General features: G+C 55.9%; 2 protein-coding genes across 2 annotated transcripts; one reads left to right on the top strand and one right to left on the bottom strand.

Annotated features, from left to right (window-relative positions):
- Positions 1-5,261: 5,261 nt before the first annotated feature.
- On the top strand, positions 5,262-5,567 carry LOC309599833 (feather keratin 1-like; the record flags this gene model as incomplete). Its single annotated transcript, XM_082331672.1, has 1 exon — positions 5,262-5,567. The coding sequence occupies one exon, from the start codon at positions 5,262-5,264 to the stop codon at positions 5,565-5,567; it is 306 nt and encodes a 101-aa protein (XP_082187798.1).
- A 13,100-nt stretch (positions 5,568-18,667) lies between these two features.
- LOC309599934 (feather keratin Cos1-1/Cos1-3/Cos2-1-like) lies at positions 18,668-18,973 on the bottom strand (the record flags this gene model as incomplete). Its single annotated transcript, XM_082331837.1, has 1 exon — positions 18,668-18,973. One exon carries the CDS (start codon positions 18,971-18,973, stop codon positions 18,668-18,670), a length of 306 nt encoding a protein of 101 aa, XP_082187963.1.
- Between the last annotated feature and the right edge of the window lie 74 nt (positions 18,974-19,047).

The following is a 19,047-nucleotide window of genomic DNA, read 5'->3' as shown; positions in this document are numbered from 1 at the left end:
CAGTGCTCTCCTGGGTGCCCAGAGGCTTCTGCGAATGAGGACATGCTGCATCCTTCCCCCTCCCTGCCTGCCTCCTTGCTTGCTCCAGCAGTCCCTGAGCACTGCCTGGCAGCGTCCTGAAAGGCAGGTGGGCTGCGCTACTGGTTTCAAACGCCTGCGCCCAAGGAAAGCTTCTCCTTCTGGGAAGACTTTTGCTGGTTTCTTTGGCAAAGGCGTCCCCTCTCGTGGCAGTCTCTGGGGGTCCCCAAGCAGTGCAATCAGCAGGCTTGTGGAAGGAGACCATTGCCCTCCCCAAAACCCTGGTTCCTCAGCAAGCCCTGTGGGGTTGGGTTCCTCCCCTCTCACTACCAGAGGGGTGTGCTGGGGGTCGGGACAGCGCCTTGTTCCTCCCACTCTCCTCACCCCACCATGTGCTTTGTTCACACGCTTTGGACCCTGACCTGCATGATACATAATGGCCTGGCCTGGAGCTGTGTACTCGACTACAGCCCAGTGCTCAGAGCTCATTTTCCTGAGGCAGGGAGGGAACAGCCCTGGCCGGAGGGGAATTCAGCTGTGCGTGGGACACGGGCCTGCAGACAACACGCACTCCTGGCTTGGCCTCACGCCAAAAGGCTGACACATGGCCATTCCGAAATTAGAGTGTGACTCGCCATGGGGAGGGAGAGTCTGTCCCAGGAAGCTTGCCTACTGAAGGCATTGCCTTGCCCTCCTGGGCCGTGTCCCAGCTGCCTCCATGTCTGCAGGGCAGGGAAGTGCATTGCCTCCTTGATGTAGTCTGAGAGCTGGTTTTGTAGCCAGGGCCCTTGTGAGCACATCCCCTGCCTGAGCATCCTCAGGCACGTGGCACTGCAGGGTCCCGCCAGCCCTCGCTGCTCAGGGAGTTGGGGCAAGTTTCCTTGCCTCTCCAATGGTGCTGGGTTGTGCTCCTGGCTGAGGAGGCCTTTGGGGCATGGGAAAGAAGGCATGCTGAAGCACTACTGCCAGGAGAAGATGTATCGCCTGAGACCTGGGGATGATTCCCAGACAGTGGGGAGGTGTTTTTTGCAACTCTTTCTTTCCCTCCACGGAGTATTCAAGAGAGCTCCTCACCACAGCCTGGTCTCTTTGGCTAGGAAGGTGAGGTCTTTGAGACTCCTTTGGCCCAGTCCTCCAGCACATCTAAGTCGCCCTTTACAGCAGCCCTGCCTTGCAGTGCATCAGCTGGCTTGTACGGGTTGACTTGACTCAGGCAGTCCTTGATTTGAAGCCCGCCCACTGCTGGGAGGCCTCCCCCTCCTTCCTTCAACTCTTTCAGAGGGCACAGCGGCCTGGGAGCCCTTGTAGGTGAATACTGAGAGCGAGAAGGCATTGACTCCCCCCAACCTGCTCTCTGTCCACTCTTCAGGAAATCAGCTACCCACGTCAGCAGCGGGCCCACAGGTTCCTCTGTCAATCTTTGGCTGCTGCCAACTGGCTACTGCTGGAAAAGACAACAAAAATTGTTTCTCCAAATGCATTAGCAGCAAAAGGAGAGCTAAGGAGAATCTCCATCCTTTATTGGATGCGGGGGGAAACCTAGTGACAGAGGAGAAGGAAAAGACTGAGGTACTTAATGCCTTCTTTGCCTCAGTCTTTAATAGTCAGACCAGTTGTGCTCGGGGTACCCAGCCCCCTGAGCTAGAAGATAGGGACAGGGAGCAGAATGAAGCCCCCGTAATCCCCAGGGAAATGGTTAGTGACCTGCTAACACCACTTAGACACGGACAAGTCTATGGGGCCGGATGGGATCCAGCCAGACGTACTGAGGGAGCTGGCGGAGGTGCTCACCAGGCCACTTTCCATCGTCTATCAGCAGTCCTGGCTAACCAGGGAGGTCCCAGTTTAGGTTGGATATTAGGAAAAGGTTCTTCACCCAGAGGGTGGGGGAGCACTGGAGCAGTGCTGGGGAAGGCTCTGGAGCAGATCATCCTGAGTGCCTTCACGCGGCACGTACAGGACAACTGGGGATCAGGCCCAGTCAGCATGGGTTTATGAAAGGCAGGTCCTGCTTGACTGACCTGACCTCCTTCAATGATGAGGTGACCCGCTTAGTGGATGAGGGAAAGGCTGTGGATGTCTATCTGGACTTTAGTAAGGTCTTTGACACTGTTTCCTGTGGCATTGTCCTGGAGAAACTGGGTATTCATGGCTTGGATACTCTTCGTATCCAGTGAAAAACTGTCTGGATGGCCAGGCCCAAAAACTTGTGGTGAATGGAGCCAAATCCAGTTGGCGGCCAGTCACAAGTGCTGCTCCCCAGGGCTCAGTATGGGGCCAGTTCTGTTTACTGTCTTTATCAAGGATCTGGAGGAGGCGATTGAGTGCACCCTCAGTCAGTTTGCAGATGACACCAAGTTGGGCGGGCGTGTTGATCTGCTGGAGGGTAGAAAGTCTCGACAGAGGGACCTGGCCAGGCTGGATCGATGGGCCGAGGCCAGCTGTATGAGGTTCAACAAGGCAAAGTGCTGGGTCCTGCACTTGGGTCACAACAAGCCCATGCAACGCTACAGGCTTGGGGAAGAATGTCTGGAGAGCTGCCTGGCGGAAAAGGAGCTGGGGGTGTTGGTCGACAGCCGGCTGAATATGAGCCGGCAGTGTGCCCAGGTGGCCCAGAAGGCCAAGGGCATCCTGGCTTGCGTCAGAAATAGTGTGGCCAGCAGGACTGGGGACGTGATCATCCCCTTGTACTTGGCACTGGTGAGGCTGCACCTCGAGTACTGTGTTCAGTGTTGGGCCCTCACTACAGGAAGGACATTGAGGTGCTGGAGCGTGGCCAGAGAAGGGCAACGAAGCTGATGAAGGGTGTAGAGCACAAGTCTTAGGAGGAGCAGCTGAGGGAGCTGGGGTTGTTTAGCCTGGAGAAAAGGAGGCTGAGGGGAGATGTTATCGCTCTCTACAACTGCCTGAAAGGAGGTTGCAGCGAGGTGGGGGGTCGGTCTCTTCTCCCCAGTAACAAGCTATAGGACGAGAGGAAATGGCCTCAAGTTGCGCCAGGGCAGGTTTAGGTTGGACGTTAGGAAAAAGTTCTTCACTGAAAGGGTAGTCAGGCACTGGCACAGGCTGCCCAGGGCAGTGGTTGAGTCCTCATCCCTGGAGGTATTTCAAAGATGGGTAGATATAGTGCTAAGGGACATGGTTTAGTGGTGGACTTGGCAGTGCTAGGTTAACGGTTGGACTCGATGATCTTAAAGGTCTTTTTCAACCTAAACGATTCTAGGATTCTATGATTCTGTGTTGCTCTTGATGGTTGTTGCCTGTTGCTCTTCATGCCCCTTGCAAGACTCAATGCAGGCTGAGTTGGCTTTCCTAACAGCATCCCAACATGCCTAGGAATTATTTCCAAATTCCTCCTTTGCAGCTCGTTCCTCCTTCCACCTCCAGGATGCTGCCTTTTGACATTGCTTCCCCACCTTGAGTCCCACCTTAGGCAAAGGTGATCTGCTGAGACATTGAATTTGTTTTCCTGAGTATCGGGCTGGACCCTTCTTGCTCTTGGACCATGAGGTGCCTAAGGCGCTGCCAGCTTTTCTGAGCTCCTTTGCCCTTCACAGCTGCCTCCATGGCATTCTACCTACCAGCTGCCTGACTAGGCCCAATTTGGCATGCCTGAAAGCCAGGGACAGCACTCTGCTACTGGCTTTCCTTCCTGTGTTCACATCGTGAACTCCGCTGCTTCTCAGGTGTGACAGCCAAGGCTGCCCTTGATTCCAATGTTCCTAAGCAATTTATCCTTGTCAGTGGCAGCTGTGCATCACCTCTCTTTTGCCCATGACAGAATCACAGGATCCTTGAGGTTGGAAGGGACCTCTGGAGATCGTCTAGTCCAACCGCCCCTGCTCAAAGCACGGTCAGCCTTTGGAAGGTTCTTAGGGCCAAGTCCTGTCAAGCTCTGAATATCTACAAGGATGGAGAAGCCACAATTTATCCGGGCACCCCCAGCCGGTGCTTGACCATGCTCACACTAACAATGTGGTTTCTTCTGTTTTCCTGGAATTTCCCCTATTTCAATATGTGCCCGTTACCTCTTGTTCCTTCACTGGATAGGACTCGGAAGAGTCTGGCTCTACGTTCTTGACTCCCTCCCGTCAGCTCTTTTACCCATTGGTAAGAGTCTCACTGGCTTCCCTCCAGTCCTCAGATGCATTCCCTGACTGCTGTGACTTTCAAAGGGACTTGAGAGCGACCTTGTAGTGACACCAACCGACTCCCTCGGGTGCCTCCCAGCAGGTCGCTTGCAGTCATGGCAGTCCAATCGGTTTAAATGCTCCCAGACCCGATCCTCCACTGCTGCAGGTCTTTCCTGGTCCAGATATTCCTAGGAATGTCAGGAGAGCGATCTCTTGACGGCAAACCCTGCCAGAGCAAGACCAAGGCAAGGAAACCTTGGAGTTACCTCCACCTTTGCTGTAAGCCCTGTCCCCAGGGAAGCTGCCCCCTTCAGGGTTGGGGCTGCCTTTGACCAAGGCTTGCTTTTGCTGCTGACCTACGTGGAAGAAGACCTTCTTGTTGCCCTCCACATGCTTTGCCTGATTCAATGCCAGGTGGACCTGTCCAGCAGTTAGACATGACCCTGCCCGGGGTATCCTTGGGCCTCTCATCCCAGCACATGAAAGGAGCCTGCATGGCACACCAAGCATGTCAGCAATGAGGAAATGAAATGGCAGCACCGATGGAAACCAAACCACAACCTGTGGCATTAGGTAGGCTATTTTGCTTGGGAGGTGAGTCTGTTGGAAAATTAGTGCCCGCGTGCAGTGACTGTGGGCCTGGGGTGGTGCAGGAGCAGTATAAAAGCGGGCCCTTCTCCTCACTCTCTCATCCACTCTTCTCACCTCCATCTCCTTGGGAAGAAGGTGAGTCTGAAGCCCTTTCTCTTCCTCCTCTGCGTTTTCCTTTGGGTTTTCTCAGTGTGTACCTGCCGTTTGTCCTACACTGGGTCGTGGGGCTACCTATGATGGGAGAGGGAAGGGAAGAGAAGGTGTGGCATGGAGAGAGGCTGATGCTTGGCTGAAGTGGGCGATGGGCTAGACGGGGACCTCGATGAGCTTGAATGCTCTTGGCAGGGCTGTTTTGGGCTGAGGGGAAGGTGAAGCCCGTGAGCCTCCCTAAAATGCCTCTAGCTCTTGTCTCCAGCTCATGGTTTTTCTCCCTCGCGGTGGGGTGACAGGCTGCTCCTCACCCATCGCCCCTGCCCTGCTTCCCCCTGCCCTCTCTTCCAGGTGCACCTCCAGCCCCAAGACATGTCCTGCTACAACCCGTGCCTGCCCTGCCAGCCCTGCGGCCCCACCCCGCTGGCCAACAGCTGCAATGAGCCCTGTGTCAGGCAGTGCCAGGACTCCACCGTCGTCATCCAGCCCTCCCCCGTGGTGGTGACCCTGCCCGGACCCATCCTCAGCTCCTTCCCGCAGAGCACCGCCGTGGGATCCTCCACCTCCGCTGCCGTTGGCAGCATCCTCAGCTCTCAGGGAGTGCCCATCTCCTCCGGGGGCTTTGGCCTCTCGGGCTTTGGCAGCCGCTACTGTGGCAGGAGTTGCCTCCCCTGCTAAAGCTGCTGGCGATGGCCCTGGGGAAGGCCCCCAGGGACCCACAAGATGGTACCGGACTGGGGACAGAGCATCGACTTGTTTCCTGAGGAACTGAGCAACGCCAGCACCCCTTGCAAAAGGACGGGGCCAGCCTGGGCTATCCGAAAGCATGGCCCATGCCTGCCTTTCCCCCTTCCACTCTCTCCTTTCCCTCCTGTGTCCTTGTTCTGTTGCACTCCCGTGGGCTGTGAGCCCCACAAAGCCAGCCTAGGGCAGAACTGCTGGCCCTGCTCTGTCTCTGGGGCAGGCAGATGGAGACCTGGCGGGACCTCTGCCACAGCCATGGGGCGCCGATTCATATATGCCCCTGGTGCTCCCTGCACGGGGACCTGCACCCGTCTTGACCTCATTTCCCTCTTGCCTCATTAAAGTTCTGCTGCATGCCAGCCCATGCCTTTGCCTCGTCCTTTCCCCTGCAGACACTTTGCCAAGGTGCCCAGGAAGAGAGATGTTGCTCAGGGGTGGGTCTGGGAGGAGGTCATTAGAGGTGGTTCTGCCGTGATTGTTAACACAGGCTTGCTTCGAATATGCTTAGCCATGCTCAGTGTGACCATCTGCTTTCTGAACTTCTGTGCCTCTCTGGGGCTGGACAGAGTGACCCGAGGCAGTTGAATGACCATAGCTACTGCAGAGATGATTTTAGGTCTCCCACCAAAGCCTTCTCTTCTCCGTGCTCAGCGAGCCCTGTGCCCTCAGCCTCTCCTCCCCAACCAAGTGCTCCAGCCCCCTCACCATCCAGCCCACCCTCCGCTGAACTCCCTCCATTCAGTCAAGGTCTTTCTTGCATTAGAGCCCAAAACGCGAAACAGTGTTCTAGATGGCGTCAGGTGAGTGCTGAGCAGAGGGCGATCACCACTCCCATCGCTCTGCTGTCTGCACGCCTGCTCATATAGCCCAGGATGTTGATGACAGTCCTTGGTGTGCGGGAAGAGTGCTGGGAGTCGCACCTGTTTTGATGGGGTTGCCGCAAAAGCACCTTTCGTGGCCCTGCTTGTCAGGGGCCGAAGGATTCGTGGGGAGACAGGGCTGGTTACTACCAAGGCAGCTTCTGATCAGGGCTCTGGGTGGAGAAGTATCATCTCGCGCGGCTGTGTCCTGCAGCAGTTCAGCTGCTCCCCTTTGTCGGCGGCAAGTCTCTCCGCAGCCTTTGCTGCTGGTCTGCGCACTGCTTTGGAGAGCTCTTGGACAGCCCTTTGAGACACTCAGCCCACACCCGCTGCCTCTCTTCCTGGCGCGGGTCTCTCCCTGCTCCCCTCTCTGCAGAAACATTCCCAGGAAAGCCTGGGCACAGAGAGGGAAGGAGCAGGGCAAGGAGGGCATGCGCTGCCCGTGGGCCTGTGTGGTGTGCTGCCCCTGACTAGTACTAAGCACCCCGCAGCAGCTCTCTCAATCCGTTGTCCCATTCGGACGGGGGGAGAGTTGGAAGAGCAAGAAAGCGAAATACCCTCGGGCTGAGATCAGGCCAGTCTAAGAGGGGAAGGGGAAAGAAGGGAGAAAACCAAGTGGTGCAAAGGCAATCACCCACCACCTAGCAGCAGCAGACTCATGCCCGTGCATTCTCCCAAGAGCTGCTCCTTCGGAAAGACTGCGCAAGATTTTATTGCTGAGCGTGATGTTATGTGGCATGCAATAGCCTTGTGGTCAATTCAGGTCAGCCGTCCTGGTGGTGTCCCCTCCCCGGTGCTTGCCCACCCCTAGCCTCTGCTGTGGGGGGTGCAGAGTGAGAAAGAGAGACGGCCTTGATGGTGAGCAAGCACTGTGCAGAACTAGCTAAAGCTTTGGTGTGTTGTCTGCACTGTTTCTGCACACATTTGAAGCACAGCACTTTGGCTGCATCCCAAGAGTTACAGTCAACGTCTCCAGGTCCAAGTGGAAACCAGTGACGACTGGTGTCCTTCGGGGGTCCGTCCTGGGACCAAGACTGTTTCCTGCCTTCACCAACGACATGGATAGTGCGACTGAGTGCACCCTCATCAAGTTTGTGCATGACACCAGGGTGAGGGGTGCAACTGGTACGCTTGAGGGAAGGGATGCTGTCCAGAGGGATCTTGACAGGCTTGAGGAATGGTCCGATGTGAAATTCAGGAACTTGGACAAGGCCAAGTGCAAGGTCCTGCACCTGCGTTGGGGCAATCCTCCATATCAATACAGACTGGAGGATAAACGGCTGAGAGCAGCCCTGCAAAGAAGGACTTGGAGACACTGGTGGTTGAAAAATTGTGCATGAGCATGCCAGTTGAGGTCCAGAGAAGGCCTACAAAAATGATCTGGGGGATGTAAGAGCTGTCCTATGAAGAAAGGCTGAGGGAGGTGGGGTTGTTGAGCCTGGAGAAGAGAAGGCTCTGGGGAGACCTTATTGCAGCCTTTCAATATATAAAGGGGACTTATAAGGAAGTTGGAGAGAGACATTTTATCAAGGCCTGTAGGGACAGGAGAAGGTTTTAAACTGAAATCGGGTAGATGCAGCTTGGACGTAAGGAAGAAATGGATTACGATGAGGGTGGTGAGACACTGGAAAAGGTTGCCCCGAGAATGATGGGCTGCCCCATCACTGGCAGTGTTGAAAGTGAGGTTCAACGGAACTTTGAGGGACGTGAGGTAGTGCCAGATATCCCTGCCCATGGCAGGGGGCTTGGACTAGATGATCTTTCAAGGTCTCTTCCAAGCACAACCATTCTCTGATTGTATTCTACTATGGTCGGCTGTCAAGGCAGCCCACTGCACTGTGTTCCTCTGTTCCTTTGAGAATGCTATGGTGAGGATGGGTTGTCCTGGCCTCTCCTGGGAAGCTAGTGCCTATGTCTTGTCAATACCACATTCCCTGCTGACTACTCGCATCACAGTGTTGAGCTTTCCAAGGAAAAAGAAGAGGTGTGCACAACACAGTGGATGGTAGTGACTGAACGATGTCGGGTAATTCCACCGCGATGCAGAAAGGCAGACAATTTTAGAAACTAGAGGATCACCCGGTGCGCAACTAAACATGCTGACTGCAAGCCTGGGTTGACAATCAGTGCAAAATCATCCCCAACACGCCCCTCCCAGAACCAGCCCTGAGGAACATGTCTCTGCGTGGGCATCATGGGAGAGCATCTTTAGGGGAAAGGATGAGAGAGAAGCGCAGGCTGGGATGCAGCAGCAGTTTAATGAGTGAAAAGGGGGAAACGAGGTCGATCCGAGTGGAGGCCTCAGTGCAGGCAGCAGCTTTAGCAGGGGAGGCACCGGCTGCCACAGTAGCGGCTGCCGAAGCCCGAGAGGCCAAAGCCCCCGGAGGAGATGGGCACTCCCTGAGAGCTGAGGATGCTGCCAACGGCAGCGGAGGTGGAGGATCCCACGGCGGTGCTCTGCGGGAAGGAGCTGAGGATGGGTCCGGGCAGGGTCACCACCACGGGGGAGGGCTGGATGACGACGGTGGAGTCCTGGCACTGCCTGACACAGGGCTCATTGCAGCTGTTGGCCAGCGGGGTGGGGCCGCAGGGCTGGCAGGGCAGGCACGGGTTGTAGCAGGACATGTCTTGGGGCTGGAGGTGCGCCTGGGAGAGAGAGGGCAGGGGGAATGAGAGGAGGAGGGGTGGTTGAAGAGCAGCCTATCCCCCCAGCCCAAGGCCGCCCCTTTCCGTCAGCGCAAAAGAGCTTCACCAAAAGTGACTAAGCCCAGGGAGGTCTTCACCTAGCGCATAGCTCAGGAGATACCTCAGCCAAGCATCAGCCTCTCTGCATGTCCCACCTTCTGCTCCCTTCCCTCTCCCATGGCAAGCAGCCTCAGGACCCAGCAGAAGGAGGAGCAGGCTGAGGAGGAGGAAGAAGAGAAAGGGCTCCAAACTCACCTTCTTCCCAGGGAGGTGGAGGCAAGAAGAGTGGATGAGAGAGTGAGGCGAAGGGCCCGCTTTTATACTGCTCCTGCACCGCCCCAGGCCCACAGTCACTGCACGCGGGCACTAATTTTCCAACAGACTCACCTCCCAAGCAAAATATGCTACCTAATGGCACAGGTTGTGTTTTGGTTTCCATCAACACCGTCATTTCATTTCCTCATTTCTGCCATGACCAGTAGGCCAGGGACGCTCTTTTGAAGTATTGGGATGAGAGGCCCAAGGATTTCCTGAGCAGCATCATGGGTGTACAGGCAGAAGATGTGCCCGCAAGTGCTGGAGGTGTCTGTGCAGATGGAAGACATGGGTCTGGAGAAATCTGGTGAGGTTGTTTTCCAACGCCTGTGCAGGAAGGTGGGCATGTCTTCCCACCAATGCAGTGCTCTCCTGGGTGCCCAGAGGCTTCTGCGAATGAGGACATGCTGCATCCTTCCCCCTCCCTGCCTGCCTCCTTGCTTGCTCCAGCAGTCCCTGAGCACTGCCTGGCAGCGTCCTGAAAGGCAGGTGGGCTGCGCTACTGGTTTCAAACGCCTGCGCCCAAGGAAAGCTTCTCCTTCTGGGAAGACTTTTGCTGGTTTCTTTGGCAAAGGCGTCCCCTCTCGTGGCAGTCTCTGGGGGTCCCCAAGCAGTGCAATCAGCAGGCTTGTGGAAGGAGACCATTGCCCTCCCCAAAACCCTGGTTCCTCAGCAAGCCCTGTGGGGTTGGGTTCCTCCCCTCTCACTACCAGAGGGGTGTGCTGGGGGTCGGGACAGCGCCTTGTTCCTCCCACTCTCCTCACCCCACCATGTGCTTTGTTCACACGCTTTGGACCCTGACCTGCATGATACATAATGGCCTGGCCTGGAGCTGTGTACTCGACTACAGCCCAGTGCTCAGAGCTCATTTTCCTGAGGCAGGGAGGGAACAGCCCTGGCCGGAGGGGAATTCAGCTGTGCGTGGGACACGGGCCTGCAGACAACACGCACTCCTGGCTTGGCCTCACGCCAAAAGGCTGACACATGGCCATTCCGAAATTAGAGTGTGACTCGCCATGGGGAGGGAGAGTCTGTCCCAGGAAGCTTGCCTACTGAAGGCATTGCCTTGCCCTCCTGGGCCGTGTCCCAGCTGCCTCCATGTCTGCAGGGCAGGGAAGTGCATTGCCTCCTTGATGTAGTCTGAGAGCTGGTTTTGTAGCCAGGGCCCTTGTGAGCACATCCCCTGCCTGAGCATCCTCAGGCACGTGGCACTGCAGGGTCCCGCCAGCCCTCGCTGCTCAGGGAGTTGGGGCAAGTTTCCTTGCCTCTCCAATGGTGCTGGGTTGTGCTCCTGGCTGAGGAGGCCTTTGGGGCATGGGAAAGAAGGCATGCTGAAGCACTACTGCCAGGAGAAGATGTATCGCCTGAGACCTGGGGATGATTCCCAGACAGTGGGGAGGTGTTTTTTGCAACTCTTTCTTTCCCTCCACGGAGTATTCAAGAGAGCTCCTCACCACAGCCTGGTCTCTTTGGCTAGGAAGGTGAGGTCTTTGAGACTCCTTTGGCCCAGTCCTCCAGCACATCTAAGTCGCCCTTTACAGCAGCCCTGCCTTGCAGTGCATCAGCTGGCTTGTACGGGTTGACTTGACTCAGGCAGTCCTTGATTTGAAGCCCGCCCACTGCTGGGAGGCCTCCCCCTCCTTCCTTCAACTCTTTCAGAGGGCACAGCGGCCTGGGAGCCCTTGTAGGTGAATACTGAGAGCGAGAAGGCATTGACTCCCCCCAACCTGCTCTCTGTCCACTCTTCAGGAAATCAGCTACCCACGTCAGCAGCGGGCCCACAGGTTCCTCTGTCAATCTTTGGCTGCTGCCAACTGGCTACTGCTGGAAAAGACAAGAAAAATTGTTTCTCCAAATGCATTAGCAGCAAAAGGAGAGCTAAGGAGAATCTCCATCCTTTATTGGATGCGGGGGGAAGCCTAGTGACAGAGGAGAAGGAAAAGACTGAGGTACTTAATGCCTTCTTTGCCTCAGTCTTTAATAGTCAGACCAGTTGTGCTCGGGGTACCCAGCCCCCTGAGCTAGAAGATAGGGACAGGGAGCAGAATGAAGCCCCCGTAATCCCCAGGGAAATGGTTAGTGACCTGCTAACACCACTTAGACACGGACAAGTCTATGGGGCCGGATGGGATCCAGCCAGACGTACTGAGGGAGCTGGCGGAGGTGCTCACCAGGCCACTTTCCATCGTCTATCAGCAGTCCTGGCTAACCAGGGAGGTCCCAGTTTAGGTTGGATATTAGGAAAAGGTTCTTCACCCAGAGGGTGGGGGAGCACTGGAGCAGTGCTGGGGAAGGCTCTGGAGCAGATCATCCTGAGTGCCTTCACGCGGCACGTACAGGACAACTGGGGATCAGGCCCAGTCAGCATGGGTTTATGAAAGGCAGGTCCTGCTTGACTGACCTGACCTCCTTCAATGATGAGGTGACCCGCTTAGTGGATGAGGGAAAGGCTGTGGATGTCTATCTGGACTTTAGTAAGGTCTTTGACACTGTTTCCTGTGGCATTGTCCTGGAGAAACTGGGTATTCATGGCTTGGATACTCTTCGTATCCAGTGAAAAACTGTCTGGATGGCCAGGCCCAAAAACTTGTGGTGAATGGAGCCAAATCCAGTTGGCGGCCAGTCACAAGTGCTGCTCCCCAGGGCTCAGTATGGGGCCAGTTCTGTTTACTGTCTTTATCAAGGATCTGGAGGAGGCGATTGAGTGCACCCTCAGTCAGTTTGCAGATGACACCAAGTTGGGCGGGCGTGTTGATCTGCTGGAGGGTAGAAAGTCTCGACAGAGGGACCTGGCCAGGCTGGATCGATGGGCCGAGGCCAGCTGTATGAGGTTCAACAAGGCAAAGTGCTGGGTCCTGCACTTGGGTCACAACAAGCCCATGCAACGCTACAGGCTTGGGGAAGAATGTCTGGAGAGCTGCCTGGCGGAAAAGGAGCTGGGGGTGTTGGTCGACAGCCGGCTGAATATGAGCCGGCAGTGTGCCCAGGTGGCCCAGAAGGCCAAGGGCATCCTGGCTTGCGTCAGAAATAGTGTGGCCAGCAGGACTGGGGACGTGATCATCCCCTTGTACTTGGCACTGGTGAGGCTGCACCTCGAGTACTGTGTTCAGTGTTGGGCCCTCACTACAGGAAGGACATTGAGGTGCTGGAGCGTGGCCAGAGAAGGGCAACGAAGCTGGTGAAGGGTGTAGAGCACAAGTCTTAGGAGGAGCAGCTGAGGGAGCTGGGGTTGTTTAGCCTGGAGAAAAGGAGGCTGAGGGGAGATGTTATCGCTCTCTACAACTGCCTGAAAGGAGGTTGCAGCGAGGTGGGGGGTCGGTCTCTTCTCCCCAGTAACAAGCTATAGGACGAGAGGAAATGGCCTCAAGTTGCGCCAGGGCAGGTTTAGGTTGGATGTTAGGAAAAAGTTCTTCACTGAAAGGGTAGTCAGGCACTGGCACAGGCTGCCCAGGGCAGTGGTTGAGTCCTCATCCCTGGAGGTATTTCAAAGATGGGTAGATATAGTGCTAAGGGACATGGTTTAGTGGTGGACTTGGCAGTGCTAGGTTAACGGTTGGACTCGATGATCTTAAAGGTCTTTTTCAACCTAAACGATTCTAGGATTCTATGATTCTGTGTTGCTCTTGATGGTTGTTGCCTGTTGCTCTTCATGCCCCTTGCAAGACTCAATGCAGGCTGAGTTGGCTTTCCTAACAGCATCCCAACATGCCTAGGAATTATTTCCAAATTCCTCCTTTGCAGCTCGTTCCTCCTTCCACCTCCAGGATGCTGCCTTTTGACATTGCTTCCCCACCTTGAGTCCCACCTTAGGCAAAGGTGATCTGCTGAGACATTGAATTTGTTTTCCTGAGTATCGGGCTGGACCCTTCTTGCTCTTGGACCATGAGGTGCCTAAGGCGCTGCCAGCTTTTCTGAGCTCCTTTGCCCTTCACAGCTGCCTCCATGGCATTCTACCTACCAGCTGCCTGACTAGGCCCAATTTGGCATGCCTGAAAGCCAGGGACAGCACTCTGCTACTGGCTTTCCTTCCTGTGTTCACATCGTGAACTCCGCTGCTTCTCAGGTGTGACAGCCAAGGCTGCCCTTGATTCCAATGTTCCTAAGCAATTTATCCTTGTCAGTGGCAGCTGTGCATCACCTCTCTTTTGCCCATGACAGAATCACAGGATCCTTGAGGTTGGAAGGGACCTCTGGAGATCGTCTAGTCCAACCGCCCCTGCTCAAAGCACGGTCAGCCTTTGGAAGGTTCTTAGGGCCAAGTCCTGTCAAGCTCTGAATATCTACAAGGATGGAGAAGCCACAATTTATCCGGGCACCCCCAGCCGGTGCTTGACCATGCTCACACTAACAATGTGGTTTCTTCTGTTTTCCTGGAATTTCCCCTATTTCAATATGTGCCCGTTACCTCTTGTTCCTTCACTGGATAGGACTCGGAAGAGTCTGGCTCTACGTTCTTGACTCCCTCCCGTCAGCTCTTTTACCCATTGGTAAGAGTCTCACTGGCTTCCCTCCAGTCCTCAGATGCATTCCCTGACTGCTGTGACTTTCAAAGGGACTTGAGAGCGACCTTGTAGTGACACCAACCGACTCCCTCGGGTGCCTCCCAGCAGGTCGCTTGCAGTCATGGCAGTCCAATCGGTTTAAATGCTCCCAGACCCGATCCTCCACTGCTGCAGGTCTTTCCTGGTCCAGATATTCCTAGGAATGTCAGGAGAGCGATCTCTTGACGGCAAACCCTGCCAGAGCAAGACCAAGGCAAGGAAACCTTGGAGTTACCTCCACCTTTGCTGTAAGCCCTGTCCCCAGGGAAGCTGCCCCCTTCAGGGTTGGGGCTGCCTTTGACCAAGGCTTGCTTTTGCTGCTGACCTACGTGGAAGAAGACCTTCTTGTTGCCCTCCACATGCTTTGCCTGATTCAATGCCAGGTGGACCTGTCCAGCAGTTAGACATGACCCTGCCCGGGGTATCCTTGGGCCTCTCATCCCAGCACATGAAAGGAGCCTGCATGGCACACCAAGCATGTCAGCAATGAGGAAATGAAATGGCAGCACCGATGGAAACCAAACCACAACCTGTGGCATTAGGTAGGCTATTTTGCTTGGGAGGTGAGTCTGTTGGAAAATTAGTGCCCGCGTGCAGTGACTGTGGGCCTGGGGTGGTGCAGGAGCAGTATAAAAGCGGGCCCTTCTCCTCACTCTCTCATCCACTCTTCTCACCTCCATCTCCTTGGGAAGAAGGTGAGTCTGAAGCCCTTTCTCTTCCTCCTCTGCATTTTCCTTTGGGTTTTCTCAGTGTGTACCTGCCGTTTGTCCTACACTGGGTCGTGGGGCTACCTATGATGGGAGAGGGAAGGGAAGAGAAGGTGTGGCATGGAGAGAGGCTGATGCTTGGCTGAAGTGGGCGATGGGCTAGACGGGGACCTCGATGAGCTTGAATGCTCTTGGCAGGGCTGTTTTGGGCTGAGGGGAAGGTGAAGCCCGTGAGGCTCCCTAAAATGCCTCTAGCTCTTGTCTCCAGCTCATGGTTTTTCTCCCTCGCGGTGGGGTGACAGGCTGCTCCTCACCCATCGCCCCTGCCCTGCTTCCCCCTGCCCTCTCTTCCAGGTGCACCTCCAGCCCCAAGACATGTCCTGCTACAACCCGTGCCTGCCCTGCCAGCCCTGCGGCCCCACCCCGCTGGCCAACAGCTGCAATGAGCCCTGTGTCAGGCAGTGCCAGGACTCCACCGTCGTCATCCAGCCCTCCCCCGTGGTGGTGACCCTGCCCGGACCCATCCTCAGCTCCTTCCCGCAGAGCACCGCCGTGGGATCCTCCACCTCCGCTGCCGTTGGCAGCATCCTCAGCTCTCAGGGAGTGCCCATCTCCTCTGGCGGCTTTGGCCTCTCGGGCTTCGGCAGCCGCTACTGTGGCAGGAGTTGCCTCCCCTGCTAAAGCTGCTGGCGATGGCCCTGGGGAAGGCCCCCAGGGACCCACAAGATGGTACCGGACTGGGGACAGAGCATCGACTTGTTTCCTGAGGAACTGAGCAACGCCAGCACCCCTTGCAAAAGGACGGGGCCAGCCTGGGCTCTCCGAAAGCATGGCCCATGCCTGCCTTTCCCCCTTCCACTCTCTCCTTTCCCTCCTGTGTCCTTGTTCTGTTGCACTCCCGTGGGCTGTGAGCCCCACAAAGCCAGCCTAGGGCAGAACTGCTGGCCCTGCTCTGTCTCTGGGGCAGGCAGATGGAGACCTGGCGGGACCTCTGCCACAGCCATGGGGCGCCGATTCATATATGCCCCTGGTGCTCCCTGCACGGGGACCTGCACCCGTCTTGACCTCATTTCCCTCTTGCCTCATTAAAGTTCTGCTGCATGCCAGCCCATGCCTTTGCCTCGTCCTTTCCCCTGCAGACACTTTGCCAAGATGCCCAGGAAGAGAGATGTTGCTCAGGGGTGGGTCTGGGAGGAGGTCATTAGAGGTGGTTCTGCCGTGATTGTTAACACAGGCTTGCTTCGAATATGCTTAGCCATGCTCAGTGTGACCATCTGCTTTCTGAACTTCTGTGCCTCTCTGGGGCTGGACAGAGTGACCCGAGGCAGTTGAATGACCATAGCTACTGCAGAGATGATTTTAGGTCTCCCACCAAAGCCTTCTCTTCTCCGTGCTCAGCGAGCCCTGTGCCCTCAGCCTCTCCTCCCCAACCAAGTGCTCCAGCCCCCTCACCATCCAGCCCACCCTCCGCTGAACTCCCTCCATTCAGTCAAGGTCTTTCTTGCATTAGAGCCCAAAACGCGAAACAGTGTTCTAGATGGCGTCAGGTGAGTGCTGAGCAGAGGGCGATCACCACTCCCATCGCTCTGCTGTCTGCACGCCTGCTCATATAGCCCAGGATGTTGATGACAGTCCTTGGTGTGCGGGAAGAGTGCTGGGAGTCGCACCTGTTTTGATGGGGTTGCCGCAAAAGCACCTTTCGTGGCCCTGCTTGTCAGGGGCCGAAGGATTCGTGGGGAGACAGGGCTGGTTACTACCAAGGCAGCTTCTGATCAGGGCTCTGGGTGGAGAAGTATCATCTCGCGCGGCTGTGTCCTGCAGCAGTTCAGCTGCTCCCCTTTGTCGGCGGCAAGTCTCTCCGCAGCCTTTGCTGCTGGTCTGCGCACTGCTTTGGAGAGCTCTTGGACAGCCCTTTGAGACACTCAGCCCACACCCGCTGCCTCTCTTCCTGGCGCGGGTCTCTCCCTGCTCCCCTCTCTGCAGAAACATTCCCAGGAAAGCCTGGGCACAGAGAGGGAAGGAGCAGGGCAAGGAGGGCATGCGCTGCCCGTGGGCCTGTGTGGTGTGCTGCCCCTGACTAGTACTAAGCACCCCGCAGCAGCTCTCTCAATCCGTTGTCCCATTCGGACGGGGGGAGAGTTGGAAGAGCAAGAAAGCGAAATACCCTCGGGCTGAGATCAGGCCAGTCTAAGAGGGGAAGGGGAAAGAAGGGAGAAAACCAAGTGGTGCAAAGGCAATCACCCACCACCTAGCAGCAGCAGACTCATGCCCGTGCATTCTCCCAAGAGCTGCTCCTTCGGAAAGACTGCGCAAGATTTTATTGCTGAGCGTGATGTTATGTGGCATGCAATAGCCTTGTGGTCAATTCAGGTCAGCCGTCCTGGTGGTGTCCCCTCCCCGGTGCTTGCCCACGCCTAGCCTCTGCTGTGGGGGGTGCAGAGTGAGAAAGAGAGACGGCCTTGATGGTGAGCAAGCACTGTGCAGAACTAGCTAAAGCTTTGGTGTGTTGTCTGCACTGTTTCTGCACACATTTGAAGCACAGCACTTTGGCTGCATCCCAAGAGTTACAGTCAACGTCTCCAGGTCCAAGTGGAAACCAGTGACGACTGGTGTCCTTCGGGGGTCCGTCCTGGGACCAAGACTGTTTCCTGCCTTCACCAATGACATGGATAGTGCGACTGAGTGCGCCCTCATCAAGTTTGTGCATGACACCAGGGTGAGGGGTGCAACTGGTACGCTTGAGGGAAGGGATGCTGTCCAGAGGGATCTTGACAGGCTTGAGGAATGGTCCGATGTGAAATTCAGGAACTTGGACAAGGCCAAGTGCAAGGTCCTGCACCTGCGTTGGGGCAATCCTCCATATCAATACAGACTGGAGGATAAACGGCTGAGAGCAGCCCTGCAAAGAAGGACTTGGAGACACTGGTGGTTGAAAAATTGTGCATGAGCATGCCAGTTGAGGTCCAGAGAAGGCCTACAAAAATGATCTGGGGGATGTAAGAGCTGTCCTATGAAGAAAGGCTGAGGGAGGTGGGGTTGTTGAGCCTGGAGAAGAGAAGGCTCTGGGGAGACCTTATTGCAGCCTTTCAATATATAAAGGGGACTTATAAGGAAGTTGGAGAGAGACATTTTATCAAGGCCTGTAGGGACAGGAGAAGGTTTTAAACTGAAATCGGGTAGATGCAGCTTGGACGTAAGGAAGAAATGGATTACGATGAGGGTGGTGAGACACTGGAAAAGGTTGCCCCGAGAATGATGGGCTGCCCCATCACTGGCAGTGTTGAAAGTGAGGTTCAACGGAACTTTGAGGGACGTGAGGTAGTGCCAGATATCCCTGCCCATGGCAGGGGGCTTGGACTAGATGATCTTTCAAGGTCTCTTCCAAGCACAACCATTCTCTGATTGTATTCTACTATGGTCGGCTGTCAAGGCAGCCCACTGCACTGTGTTCCTCTGTTCCTTTGAGAATGCTATGGTGAGGATGGGTTGTCCTGGCCTCTCCTGGGAAGCTAGTGCCTATGTCTTGTCAATACCACATTCCCTGCTGACTACTCGCATCACAGTGTTGAGCTTTCCAAGGAAAAAGAAGAGGTGTGCACAACAAAGTGGATGGTAGTGACTGAACGATGTCGGGTAATTCCACCGCGATGCAGAAAGGCAGACAATTTTAGAAACCAGAGGATCACCCGGTGCGCAACTAAACATGCTGACTGCAAGCCTGGGTTGACAATCAGTGCAAAATCATCCCCAACACGCCCCTCCCAGAACCAGCCCTGAGGAACATGTCTCTGCGTGGGCATCATGGGAGAGCATCTTTAGGGGAAAGGATGAGAGAGAAGCGCAGGCTGGGATGCAGCAGCAGTTTAATGAGTGAAAAGGGGGAAACGAGGTCGATCCGAGTGGAGGCCTCAGTGCAGGCAGCAGCTTTAGCAGGGGAGGCACCGGTTGCCACAGTAGCGGCTGCCGAAGCCCGAGAGGCCAAAGCCGCCAGAGGAGATGGGCACTCCCTGAGAGCTGAGGATGCTGCCAACGGCAGCGGAGGTGGAGGATCCCACGGCGGTGCTCTGCGGGAAGGAGCTGAGGATGGGTCCGGGCAGGGTCACCACCACGGGGGAGGGCTGGATGACGACGGTGGAGTCCTGGCACTGCCTGACACAGGGCTCATTGCAGCTGTTGGCCAGCGGGGTGGGGCCGCAGGGCTGGCAGGGCAGGCACGGGTTGTAGCAGGACATGTCTTGGGGCTGGAGGTGCGCCTGGGAGAGAGAGGGCAGGGGGAATGAGAGGAGGAGGGGTGGTTGAAGAGCAG

The sequence above is a fragment of the Platalea leucorodia genome, assembly GCF_965183815.1.
Source record: "Platalea leucorodia genome assembly, chromosome: 22".
NCBI classification, from domain to species: domain Eukaryota; kingdom Metazoa; phylum Chordata; class Aves; order Pelecaniformes; family Threskiornithidae; genus Platalea; species Platalea leucorodia.
Note: the sequence above shows the minus strand (reverse complement) of the source record. Positions and strands in the feature narration are given on the sequence as shown.